The sequence below is a fragment of the Oncorhynchus tshawytscha genome, linkage group LG15 (genome assembly GCF_018296145.1).
Source record: "Oncorhynchus tshawytscha isolate Ot180627B linkage group LG15, Otsh_v2.0, whole genome shotgun sequence".
NCBI classification, from domain to species: Eukaryota; Metazoa; Chordata; class Actinopteri; order Salmoniformes; family Salmonidae; genus Oncorhynchus; species Oncorhynchus tshawytscha.
The window spans coordinates 28994158-29008112 of record NC_056443.1 but is presented as its reverse complement, the minus strand read 5'-3'; the positions used below and the strand labels follow the sequence as shown (position 1 = coordinate 29008112).

The 13955-nt window shown below is 46.6% G+C and overlaps 1 protein-coding gene across 4 annotated transcripts in view; it reads left to right on the top strand.

Annotated features, from left to right (window-relative positions):
* Nucleotides 1-13955, top strand: part of LOC112214780 (RAS guanyl-releasing protein 2) — a 63839-nt gene that overhangs the window by 38792 nt on the left and 11092 nt on the right. For all 4 annotated transcript variants that reach the window (XR_006078950.1, XM_042298403.1, XM_024373793.2 and 1 more), the window contains exon 13: nucleotides 4931-5072. Coding sequence is in view for 3 of the 4 variants with exons in the window: in XM_042298403.1 (XP_042154337.1) it covers nucleotides 4931-5072 (142 nt within the window). In the remaining variant the exon portion in view is untranslated. The remainder of the gene's footprint in view (nucleotides 1-4930; nucleotides 5073-13955) is intronic.

The window sequence follows — 13955 nt, the reverse complement described above, 5'->3', positions numbered from 1 at the left end:
TCTCTATCCCTCCCCCTCCCTCCCGCTCTCCATCCCTCTCACTCTTGCTCTCCCTCTTGCTCTCTATTCCGCCCTCTTGCTCTCTATTCCGCCCTCTTGTTCTCTATTCCGCCCTCTTGCTCTCTATCCCTCCCTCTTGCTCTCTATCCCTCCCTCTCGCTCGCTCTCGCTCCCTCTCCCTCTCACTCCCTCCCTCTCGCTCTCACTCTCTCGCTCCCTTTCCCTCTCGCTCACTCTCTCTCATCCCCCTCTCTCTCATCCCCCTCGCTCTCGTTCCCTATCGCTCTCCATCGCTCTCCCTCTCGCTCTCTCTTCCTCTCGCCTTGCTCTCCCTCCCTCGCTCTCCCTCCCTCTCGCTCCTTCTCCCTTCCGCCCTTGCTCGCTCTCTCCCCCCGTCTCGCTCTCTCCCTCCCTCTCGCTCTCTCCCTCCCTCTCGCTCTCCCTCCCTTCCGCTCTCCCTTCTGCCCTCGCTTGTTCTCCCTCACTCTCGCTCTCTTTCATTCTTCCTCTCGCTCCCTCTCGCTCCGTCTCGCTCTCTCTCCCTATCGTTCTCTCTCCCTATCGTTCTCTCTCCCTCTCGCTCTCTCTCCGTCTCGCTCTCTCTCCGTCTCGCTCTCTCTCCGTCTCGCTCTCTCTCCGTCTCGCTCTCTCTCCGTCTCGCTCTCTCTCCGTCTCGCTCTCTCTCCGTCTCGCTCTCTCTCCCTATCGCTCTCTCTCCCTATCGCTCTCTCTCCCTATCGCTCTCTCTCTCTATCGCTCTCTCTCTCTATCGCTCTCTCTCTCCTATCGCTCTCTCTCCCTATCGCTCTCCCTCCATTCCTCTCGCTCTCCCTCCATTCCTCTCGCTCTCTCTCCCTATCGCTCTCTCTCCCTATCGCTCTCTCTCCCTATCGCTCTCTCTCCCTATCGCTCTCTCTCCTATCGCTCTCTCTCCCTATCGCTCTCTCCCCCTATCGCTCTCCCTCCATTCCTCTCGCTCTCCCTCCATTCCTCTCGCTCTCTCTCCCTATCGCTCTCTCTCCCTATCGCTCTCTCTCCCTATCGCTCTCTCTCCCTATCGCTCTCTCTCCCTATCGCTCTCTCTCCCTATCGCTCTCTCTCCCTATCGCTCTCCCTCCATTCCTCTCGCTCTCCCTCCATTCCTCTCGCTCTCCCTCCCTCTCGCTCTCTTCCTCGCTCTCTTTCATTCTTCCTCTCCCTCTCGCTCTGTCTCGCTCTCTCGCTCCGTCTCGCTCTCTCGCTCCGTCTCGCTCTCTCTCTCCGTCTCGCTCTCTCTCTCCGTCTCGCTCTCTCTCTCCGTCTCGCTCTCTCTCTCCGTCTCGCTCTCTCCCTCTTCCTCTCTCGCTCTCTCTCTCCCGTCTCGCTCTCTCTCTCCGTCTCGCTCTCTCTCTCCGTCTCGCTCTCTCTCTCCGTCTCGCTCTCTCTCTCTCTCTCTCCGTCTCGCTCTCTCTCTCCGTCTCGCTCTCTCTCTCCGCCTCGCTCTCTCCCTCTTGCTCTCTCGCTCTCTCTCTCCGCCTCGCTCTCTCCCTCTTGCTCTCTCTTCCTCTCTCTCCGTCTCGCTCTCTCTTCCTCTCCGTCTCCCTCCCGCTCTCGCTCTTTCTCCGTCTCGCTCGCTCTCGCTTCCTCTCCATCTTGCTCTCTCTTCCTCTCCGTCTTGCTCTCTCTCCCTCTTGCTCTTGCTCCCTCTCTCACTCTCCTCCCCCTCCCTCCTTTCCCCCCTCCCTCCTCTCAATTCAGTTCAAGGGGCTTTATTGTCATGGGAAACACATGTTTACATTGCCAAAGCATGTGAAATATATAATAAACAAAAGTGAAATAAACAAAAATGAACAGTAAACATTACACACAGTTCCAAAGGAATAGAGACATTTCAAATGTCGTATTATGTCTATATACAGTGTTGTATCGATGTGCAAATAGTTAAAGTACAAAAGGAAAATACATAAATATAGGTATTTGTATTTACAATGGTGTTTGTTCTTCACTGGTTGCCCTTTTCTTGTGACAACAGGTCACAAATCTTGCTGCTGTGATGGCACACTGTGGTATTTCACCCAGTAGATATGGGAGTTTATCAACATTTGATTTGTTTTAGAATTCTTTGTGGATCTGTGTAATCTGAGGGAAATATGTGTCTCTAATATGGTCATACATTTGGCAGGAGGTTAGGAAGTGCAGCTTAGTTTCCACCTCATTTTGTGGGCAGTGGGCACATAGCCTGTCTTCTCTTGAGAGCCATGTCTGCCTACTGCACCCTTTCTCAATAGCAATGCTATGCTTACTGAGTCTGTACATAGTCAAAGTTTTCCTTAAGTTTGGGTCAGTCACAGTGGTCAGGTATTCTGCCGCTGTGTACTCTCTGTTTAGGGCCAAATAGCATTCTAGTTTGCACAGTTCTTTTGTTAATTCTTTCCATTGTGTCAAGTAATTATCTTTTTGTTTTCTCATGATTTAGTTGGGTCTAATTGTGTTGCTGTCCTGGGGCTTTTGTGGGGTCTGTTTGTGTTTGTGAACAGAGCCCCAGGACCAGCTTGCTTAGGGGGCTCTTCTCCAGGTTCATCTCTCTGTAGGTGATGGCTTTGTTATGGAAGGTTTGGGAATCCCTTCCTTGTTGGTGGTTGTAGAATTGAACAGTTCTTTAAAAGGGTTTTGATAATGTGCATCGGCCTAATTCTCCTCTGAATGCATTATTTGGTGTTTTACGTTGTACACAGAGGATTTTTAGTTGTTGTTGCAGAAATCTGCATGCAGAGTCTCAATTTGGTGTTAGTTCTATTTTGTGAATTCTTGTTTGGTGAGCGGACCCCAGACCTCACAACCATAAAGGGAAATGGGTTCTATAACTGATTCAAGTATTTTTTTTTTAGCCAGATCCTAATTAGTATGTCGAATTTTATGTTCCTTTTGATGGTATAGAAGGTCCTTCTTGCCTTGTCTCTCAGACCGTTCACAGCTTTGTGGAAGTTACCCATGGCGCTGATGTTTAGGCCGAGGTATGTATCGTTTTTTTGGGTGCTCTAGGACAACGATGTCTAGATGGAATTTGTATTTGTGGTCCTGGCAACTATTACTATTATTTGGAATACCATGAGGCCGGATGCTGCAGATTGTTCTAGAGCCCTCGCCAATTCGTTGATGTACCGTGCCTTCAGAAAGTATTCAGACCCCTTGTCTTTTCCCACATTTTGTTACGTTACAGCCTTATTACAAAATAAATACTCAATCTACACACAATATCCCATAATGACAAATCAAAAACAGTTTTTAAACGTTTGTAAAAAAAATATATATAACAAAAATATATATATACTTTATCTACATAAGTATTCAGACCCTTTGCTATGAGACTCGACATTTATCTACATAAGTATTCAGACCCTTTGCTATGAGACTCGACATTTATCTACATAAGTATTCAGACCCTTTACTATGAGACTCGACATTTATCTACACAAGTATTCAGACCCTTTACTATGAGACTCGACATTTATCTACATAAGTATTCAGACCCTTTACTATGAGACTCGACATTTATCTACATAAGTATTCAGACCCTTTGCTATGAGACTCGACATTTATCTACATAAGTATTCAGACCCTTTGCTATGAGACTCGACATTTATCTACATAAGTATTCAGACCCTTTGCTATGAGACTCGACATTTATCTACATAAGTATTCAGACCCTTTGCTATGAGACTCAACATTTATCTACATAAGTATTCAGACCCTTTGCTATGAGACTCGACATTTATCTACATAAGTATTCAGACCCTTTGCTATGAGACTCGACATGTATCTACATAAGTATTCAGACCCTTTACTATGAGACTCGACATTTATCTACATAAGTATTCAGACCCTTTGCTATGAGACTCGACATTTATCTACATAAGTATTCAGACCCTTTGCTATGAGACTCGACATTTATCTACATAAGTATTCAGACCCTTTGCTATGAGACTCGACATTTATGTATATGTTTTTGCTGTTGGTTCTTTGTTATGGAGCCAAATAGATTGGTGAAGTGGTTTATCCATACATCTCTGTTTTGGATAGATAACTCTTTGTGTTGTTTGTTTCTTCCTTCAATTTGTTTTTGCATTCTTCATCAAACCATTTGTCATTGTTGTTTATTTTCTTCAGTTGTCTGCTTAATCTTTTGATTTGATATGGGAGCTTAGAGGTCAAATATACTGTTTAGGTTTTCTGCTACCTTCACGATTACAGTGAAACATTATGTCCAGGAATTTGTTTCCTAACAGTTTTTTGGTAGGTTTCTACACTACCTGCCTTCTATAGTATTTCTTAATATTATGCAGTTCCTTTGGCTTTGATGCCTCATGATTGAGTATTACTCTGTTCAAATAGACTGATTTTGCTGTGGTCTGATAGGGGTGTCAGTGGGCTGACTGTGAACGCTCTGAGAGACTCTGGGTTGAGGTCAGTGATAAAGTCATCTACAGTACTACTGCCAAGAGATGAGTTATAGGTGTACCTACCGTAAGAGTCCCCACAAAGCCTACCATTGACTATGTACAAACCCAGCGTGCGACAGAGCTGCAGGAGTTGTGATCTTTTTGTTGTTGTTGGTTGTTTTGCCGTAGTGGCTAGGAGGGTATATTTGGGAGGGGAGGCTGTCAGGTAGGTGTTTCTGCTCTATACCAAATGAGCGTACCCCCTGAGTCCCTTCCCTGTTTCACTGCTGGTAGTTTGGTTGATGGGACTACCAGCTCTCTGTAACCTAGACAGCAACCAGTGGGCCCGTTTTCTCTATACCACATTTATTTTAGATGAAAATGTCTGTATTCCCGGGTTCCCTGGTATTTCTGGGTTCCCGGCTCTTTAGGCCAATAGCAGATGACCTTTCTGTCTCTCTCTCTCTTTCTCTCTTCTCCCCTTCCTCCTCCCCACCTCTCCCTCCCTCCAGAGATGGGCAGATCAGCCGGGAAGAGATGATCGACTACTTCATGAAGGCCAGCTCTCTGCTCAACTGTAAGATGGGCTTCATCCACACCTTCACAGAGACCACCTACGTCAAACCCACCTTCTGTGAACACTGTGCTGGCTTTGTGAGTATCTTATCCACTGGTCAGTTATTTATTTATTATTTATTTCAGCTTTATTTAACCAGGTAGTCCAGTTGAGAACACCTTTATTTAACCAGGTAGTCCAGTTGAGAACAAGTTCTCATTTGCAACTTCGACCTGGCCAAGATAAAGTGTAGCAATTCGACACAATACAACAACAGAGTTACACATGGAATAAACAAAACATACAGTCAATAATACAGTAGAACAAAGAAAACAAAAAGTCTATATACAGTGAGTGGAAATGAGGTAAGATAAGGGAGTTAAGGCAATAAATAGGCCATGGTGGCGAAGTAATTACAATATAGCGATTAAACACTGGAATGGTAGATGTGCAGAAGATGAATGTGCAAGTAGAGATTCTGGGGTGCAAGGGAGCAAGATAAATAAATAAATACAGTATGGGGATGAGGTAGGTAGATAGCCCATCTGTACACTGCCCATCTATGTACAGGTGCAGTGACCTGTGAGCTGCTCTGACAGCTGGTGCTTAAAGTTAGTGAGGGAGATATGAGTCTCCAGCTTCAGAGATTTTTGCAATTCGTTCCAGTCATTGGCAGCAGAGAACTGGAAGGAAAGACGACCAAATGAGGAATTGGCTTTGGGGGTGACCAGTGAGATATACCTGCTGGAGCGCGGGCTACGAGTGGGTGGTGCTATGGTGACCAGTGATCTGAGATAAGGTGGGGCTTTACCTAGCAGAGACTTGTAGATAACCTGTAGCCAGTGGGTTTGGCGACGAGTATGAAGCGAGGGCCAACCAACGAGAGCGTACAGGTCGCAATGGTGGGTAGTGTATGGAGCTTTGGTGACAAAACGGATGGCACTGTGATAGACTGCATCCAGTTTGTTGAGTAGTGTTGGATGCTATTTTATAGATGACATCACCGAAGTCGAGGATTGGTAGGATGGTCAGTTTTACGAGGGTATGTTTGGCAGCATGAGTGAAGGATGCTTTGTTGCGATATAGGAAGCCGATTCTAGATTTCATTTTGGATTGGAGATGCTTAATGTGAGTCTGGAAGGAGAGTTTACAGTCTAACCAGACACCTAGGTATTTGTAGTTGTTCACGTATTCTAAGTCAGAGCCGTCCAGAGTAGTGATGCTGGACGGGCGAGCAGGTGCGGGCAGTGATCGGTTGAAGAGCATGCATTTAGTTTTATTTGCGTTTAAGAGCAGTTGGAGCCACGGAAGGAGAGTTGTATGGCATTGAAGCTCGTCTGGAGGTTAGTTCATACAGTGTCCAAAGAAGGGCCAGAAGTATACAGAATGGTGTCGTCTGCGTAGAGGTGGATCAGAGAATCACCAGCAGCAAGAGCGACATCGTTGATATATACAGGGAAGAGAGTCGGCCCGAGGATTGAACCCTGTGGCACCCCCATAGAGACTGCCGATTTGACACACTGAACTCTATCAGAGAGTTGGTAAACCAGGCGAGGCAATCATTTGAGAAACCAAGGCTGTCGAGTCTGCCAATAAGAATGTCGTGATTGACAGAGTCGAAAGGCTTGGCCAGTTCGAGGAATACGGCTGCACAGTAATGTCTCTTATCGATGGTGTTTATGATGTCGTTTAGGACCTTGAGCATGGCTGAGGTGCACCCATGACCAGCTTTGAAACCAGATTGCATAGCAGAGAAGGTACGGTGTGATTCGAAATGGTCAGTAATCTGTTTGTTAACTTGGCTTTCGAAGACTTTAGAAAGACAGGGCAGGATAGATATAGGTCTGTAGCAGTTTGGGTCTAGAGTGTCACCCCCTTTGAAGAGGGGGATGACCGTGGCAACTTTCCAATCTTTGGGAATCTCAGATGATACGAAGGAGAGGTTGAACAGGCTAGTAATAGGGGTTGCAACAATTTCGGCAGATAATTTTAGGAAGAGAGGTTCCAGATTGTCTAGCCCGGCTGATTTGTAGGGGTCCAGATTTTGCAGCTCTTTCAGAACATCAGCTATCTGGATTTGGATAAAGGGGAAATGGTGGGGGCTTTGGCGGGTTGCTGTGGAGGGTGCCAGTGAGTTGACCGGAGTAGGGGTAGCCAGGTGGAAAGCATGGCCAGCCGTAGAGAAATGCTTATTGAAATTCTCAATTATAGTGGATTTATCGGTGGTGAAAGTGTTTCCTAGCCTCAGAGCAGTGGGCAGCTGGGAGGAGGTGCTCTTATTCTCCATGGACTTTACAGTGTCACAGAACGTTTTTGAGTAAGTACTACAGGATGCAACAAATTTCTGTTTGAAAAAGCTAGCCTTAGCTTTCCTAACTACTTTGTTCCTAATTTCCCTGAATAGTTGCATGAAAAGTTGCATATCACGGGGGCTATTCGATGCTAATGCAGAACACATTAGCATGTGCTGGTCAAGGGCATACAGGTCTGGAGTGAACCAAGGACTATATCTATTCCTAGTTCTACATTTGTTGAATGGGGCATGCTTATTTAAGATGGTGAGGAAGGCACTTTCAAAGAATAGCCAGTCATCATCTACTGACGGGATGAGGTCAATGTCATTCCAGGATACCCCGGCCAGGTCAATTAGAAAGGCCTGCTCGCAGAAGTGTTTTAGGGAGCGTTTGACAGTGATGAGGGGTGGTCGTTTGGTTGCAGACCCATTACGGATGCAGGCAATGAGGCAGTGATCGCTGAGATCTTGCAAACAGCAGAGGTGTATTTGGAGGGCGAGTTAGTTAGGATGACATCTATGAGGGTGCCCGTGTTTACAGATTTGGAGTTGTACCTGGTAGGTTCATTGATATTTTGTGTGAGATTGAGGGCATCAAGCTTAGATTGTAGGATGGCCGGGGTGTTAAGGACGTCCCAGTTTAAGTCACCTAGTAGCACGAGCTCAGAAGATAGATGGGGGGCAATCAATTCACATATGGTATCGAGGGCACAGCTGGGGGCAGAGGGAGGTCTATAGCAAGCGGCAACAGTGAGAGACTTCTTTCTTGAAATGTGAATTTTTAGAAGTAGAAGCTCGAAATGTTTGGGTACAGACTTGGAAAGTAATACAGAACTCTGCAGGCTATCTTTGCAGTAGATTGCAACACCACCCCCTTTGGCAGTTCTATCTTGGTGGAAAATGTTTTTGTTAACGATGGAGATTTCAGTGTTTTTGGTGGTTTTCCTAAGCCAGGATTCAGACACGACTAAGACATCCGGGTTGGCAGAGTGTGCTAAAGCAGTGAATAGAACAAACTTAGGGAGTAGCCTTCTAATGTTAACATGCATGAAACCAAGGCTTTTACGGTTACAGAAGTCAACAAATGAGAGCACCTGGGGAGTGGAACTTGGGACTGCAGGACTTGGATTAACCTCTACATCAACAGAGGAGAAGTAGGATAAGGGTACGGCTAAAGGCTATACGAACTGGCCGTCTAGCACGTTCGGAACAGAGAGTAAAAGGAGCAGGTTTCTGGGAACGATAGCGTAGATTCAAGGCATAGTGTACAGACAAAGGTAAGGTAGGATGTGAGTACATTGGAGGTAAACCTAGGCATTGAGTAATGATGATAGAGATAGTCTCTAGAGACGTTTAAACCAGGTGATGTCATTGCATATGTAGGAGGTGGGACAACATGGTTGGTTAAGGCATATTGATCAGGGCTAGAGGCTCTACAGTGAAATAAGACAGTAATCACTAACCAGGACAGTAATGGACAAGGCATATTGATATTAGAGAGAGGCATGCGTAGCCAAGTGAACATATGTGTCCAGTGAGTGGTTGGGCTGACTGGGGACACGGCGATTCAGACAGTTAGCAGGCCGATGCTAACAGTTAGTAGGCCGGGGCTAAACAAGCTAGCAGTTAGCAGACCTGGGCTGGCAAGCTAGCTGTTTGCAGACCGGGTTAGCAAGCAAGCAGTTAGCAGGGGCTAGCAGTTAGCAGACCGGGGCAGGCAAGCTAACAGTTAGCAGACCGGAGCAGGCAAGCTGGCAGTTAGCAGATGGGGACAGTTTTTGCCTCTTCGTGCGGTGACGTCGATAGACCAGTCGTGGAATTAGTAGGGTTCCAGGTAGCTCTAGGTAGCTAGCAGGCCTGGCAGGTTAGCAGAATGGGCCTTCTTCAGCGGGCGTCGCGCCTGTGGGGCTTGTTGGAATCCTTTGGCAGATTATGTCGGTATTCCAGTCGTAGAGGATCGGCGTTGTTCCGTGTCCCGTACCGGCAGTAGAAGGGGACTAGATATTGTAGCCCGGGAGTGGGCTTCGGTGGTAGAACAGGAGCCCTGGCCGGGCTAGCTTCAGGCTAATTGGTGCTTGCTCCGGGATGGAAACACTAGCCAGGAGTGGTCACCCGGGATTGCAGTTAGCTAGTTGCGAAGATCCAGATAAAAATGTTCAGAGTTTGCGGTAGGAATCCGGGGATATGGAGAGAAATAGGTCCGTTATGCTCTGGTTTGAGTCACGTTGTTCGAAATGGCGAGAGCTTTCCGAGCTAGAGGTTAGCTGATGACCGCTAGCAATGGTTTGCTGACTGATAGCTGGTAGGTAGTTAGCTGGCTAGCTTCAGTTGAGGTATTTCAAAGTAAATATAAATACTTTAGAAAAAAAAGCAGATCCACACCACATTGGGTGAGGCGGGTTGCAGGAGAGTATTTAGAAGTTGAGGTTTAGGAAAATATTTTAAAAAGATATGCAAAGAAAAATATGTAAAAAGATGTATACAAAGGACACGACAGGACAAAGACGATTGACTGCTACGACATCTTGGTAGTAAATGGTAGTTTGACCATCCATCCTCCCTCTAAAGTACAATACAGACTCATACAGACCAATTACCACAATGTCTTAAAATAGATGATTTCAATCACAAAAGAGAGCCTTGGTCAAAATTGCTAGGATTTTGTATAGCTCTCTATTCCTCTACTATTCCCTACTGTCTTCAATGCATTTTTAATTGGATTGATTAAATTGATTGGTGAAAGGGCCGTTTGGACAGAATGTCATTGATGACCATTGATGGCTCTCGAGTGGCACAGCGGTCCAAGGCACTGCATCTCAGTGCTAGAGGCGTCACTACAGACCCTGGTTCGATCCCGGGCTGTATCACAACCGGCCGTGATCGAGAGTCCCATAGGGCGGTGCACAATTGGCCCAGCGCTGTCCGGGTTAGGGAAGGGTTTGTCTGGGGTCGCCGTCATTGTAAAATAAGAATTTGTTCTTAACTGACTTGCCTAGTTAAATAAAGGTTCAATGAAAAAAAAATGAATGGACACGCCCTGTCGCTTTGAGTATTCTGAGATATTTTTGTGAAAGTTCTGGACAGTAACCGCATGTATTATTCTGTATTAATATTGGGTCTGGTCTATTATTTGGAGATACAGCACTGGGATGGTGAGGTAACACAGTAGGCAGATAATTGGGTCCTTGACAAGCCTGGTTTTTCATGTGCTTGTGTGAGGAGACACACCGAGTGGTGTCTGAGTTCTTCAGAGGAACTCTCTGTTGCCTCACACATGGCCAGTGAGTCAGCAGAGTGTGTAATGAGAGCCAGTGATGGCTTTATACCGAGGTGACTGGGTGACCTCTCCAACAGGTGCACAGAAAGAGAGAGATGAGGTGCAGCACATCAACAAACACACACAGCGTCTGACTCATACACACTTTTTAATTTTTAAAATTATTTTTAAACACCCTTACACTTACCCCACCCCCACCCCCACCTTCTACACACACTGATGATTCACACAAGGGATCTAAGTGGAATTTCCAAGCCCTTCTGGGAAAATTGTAATAAAAAAATAAATGGAGGGAGGGAGAAAAGATTAGCTCGGTAACAGTGTGTGGCAGAGCGACAGGGCCACCAGCTACTTCCTGCCTGCCTGCGTGCTTTCCTGTTGGCTTCGGGTCAAACAAAACAATTCAACTTCCCATTTTTCTGCACTGGAAAAAACAAGCCACCCGCCACCGTTATGGAGTGGATCAGACTTCTCTTCACAATCCAACATTGTTTTAATGTCTCTCTGACAACCACCACTGTAGTCTCATCACATACTTACTGAAGCTTCCTGTGAATGGGTGTTGGTACTCACGGTGTAGTTCAACGCTGGGAGATAAAGGACAGTGCAATCCCAACTGGCATCCTCTTCCCTATATTTGACCAGGGCCCATTTGGTATGTAGCCAGGGAGGGAGAGAGTGTTGTTATGCTCTAGGGGCTAGAGATATTGGTTATACAAGGGGTCAGTTGTAAGGATTGGTGTTTAGTTCTCTACAAAGCCATATCTGTGGATGTGGGATGTAGCCCTTTTTCTTGGTGTCTGACTGATGAGAGGTTTTTATGTCCTGTTGGTCTAGTTTAGGAAAGCAAATGTATACTCTTTGAAGCCATGTCTGGTCAGGGTTTTGGTGCCATCGAGGCTTGTTTGTGTTCGTTTGTCGGTCCCTGCAGTATGTGTGTGTGTGTGTGTGTGTGTGTCCGTCCATGTGTGTGTCCGTCCATGTGTGTGTCCGTCCATGTGTGTGTCCGTCCATGTGTGTGTCCGTCCGTGTGTGTGTCCGTCCGTGTGTGTGTCCGTCCATGTGTGTGTCCGTCCGTGTGTGTGTCCGTCCTGTGTGTGTGTCCGTCCTGTGTTTGTGTCCGTCCTGTGTTTGTGTGTCTGTCTGTCCGTGTGTGTCTGTCCGTCCATGTGTGTGTCCGTCCATGTGTGTGTCCGTCCATGTGTGTGTCCGTCCATGTGTGTGTCCGTCCATGTGTGTGTCCGTCCATGTGTGTGTCCGTCCATGTGTGTGTCCGTCCTGTGTTTCTGTCCATGTCCTGTCCTGTGTTTGTGTGTCTGTCCGTCCGTGTCTGTCCGTCCGTGTGTGTCCGTCCGTGTGTGTCCGTCCATGTGTGTGTCCGTCCATGTGTGTGTCCGTCCATGTGTTTGTCCGTCCATGTGTTTGTCCGTCCGTCCGTGTCCGTCCGTCCGTGTGTGTCCGTCCGTGTGTGTCCGTCCATGTGTGTGTCCGTCCATGTGTGTGTCCGTCCATGTGTGTGTCCGTCCATGTGTGTGTCCGTCCATGTGTGTGTCTGTCCATGTGTGTGTCTGTCCATGTGTGTGTGTGTCTGTCCGTCCGGGGTGTGTGTCCGTCCGTGTGTGTGTGTGTGTGTGTGTGTGTGTGTGTGTGTGTGTGTGTGTGTGTGTGTGTGTGTGTGTGTGTGTGGGGTCGGGATATTCTCTGTCCTCAGATCTCTGGTGTGGCTGTGATCTCCTGGACCAGTCTTTCATGTCATTGTTCCCCCGCGGTGGGCTCCTAGTGCCTGCTTGATCTCACTCTCCCACTACCTCCCTTCTCTTCTACCTCTCTCTTTCTACCTCTAATGCTCATTTTCTCTTTCTCTCTCACACTTCCTATCAGTAGCTCGGTTTCCGTCCAATTGTTGACAGATTTTAATCTGCATTTTTGAATGTTTTTCCATCAAATTAACTCAGATAAAAGTAGTGCACATATAATAACTTTTGCGGTTAAATTCCCATGTCCCGAAATAAAAAAATACAGGCCATAAATACAGGCTATAAATACAGTGGTTTTCATCGCATTTTCAACTCTAAAATGTTGTGTTATATAGTGAATGTGCCCACTCTGGTCTTGGCACGTGCACTCTAGCCTACAGCTACCGGATACAGTGAGGGTATAGCCTACAGCTACCGGATACAGTGAGGGTACAGCTACCAGATACAGTGAGGGTATAGTCTACAGCTACCAGATACAGTGAGGGTACAGCTACCAGCTACAGTGAGGGTATAGTCTACAGCTACCAGATACAGTGAGGGTATAGTCTACAGCTAACAGATACAGTGAGGGTATAGTCAGCTATAGTCTGAGGGTATAGTCTAGCTACCAGATACAGTGAGGGTATAGTCTACAGCTACCAGATACAGTGAGGGTATAGTCTACAGCTACCAGATACAGTGAGGGTATAGCCTACAGCTACCAGATACAGTGAGAGTACGGCTACCAGATACAGTGAGGGTATAGTCTACAACTAACAGATACAGTGAGAGTACGGCTACCAGATACAGTGAGGGTATAGCCTACAGCTAACAGATAAAGTGAGGGTACAGCTACCAGATACAGTGAGGGTATAGCCTACAGCTAACAGATACAGTGAGTCTACAGCTAACAGATACAGTGAGGGTATAGCCTACAGCTAACAGATACAGTGAGGGTATAGCCTACAGCTACCAGATACAGTGAGTACAGCTACCAGATACAGTGAGGGTATAGTCTACAGCTAACAGATACAGTGAGGGTACAGCTAACAGATACAGTAAGGGTATAGCCTACAGCTAACAGATACAGTGAGGGTACAGCTACCAGATAGTGAGGGTAGTCAGCTACCAGATACAGTGAGGGTATAGTCTACAGCTACCAGATACAGTGAGGGTACAGCTACCAGATACAGTGAGGGTATAGTCTACAGCTAACAGATACAGTGAGGGTATAGTCTACAGCTACCAGATACAGTGAGGGTATAGTCTACAGCTACCAGATACAGTGAGGGTATAGTCTACCAGATACAGTGAGGGTATAGTCTACAGCTACCAGATACAGTGAGGGTATAGTCTAGCTACCAGATACAGTGAGGGTATAGTCTACAGCTACCAGATACAGTGAGGGTACAGCTACCAGATACAGTGAGGGTATAGTCTACAGCTAACAGATACAGTGAGGGTACAGCTACCAGATACAGTGAGGGTATAGCCTACAGCTAACAGATACAGTGAGGGTACAGCTACCAGATACAGTGAGGGTATAGCCTACAGCTAACAGATACAGTGAGTCTACAGCTACAGATACAGTGAGGGTATAGCCTACAGCTAACAGATACAGTGAGGGTATAGATACTGACAGCTACCAGATACAGTGAGGGTACAGCTACCAGAT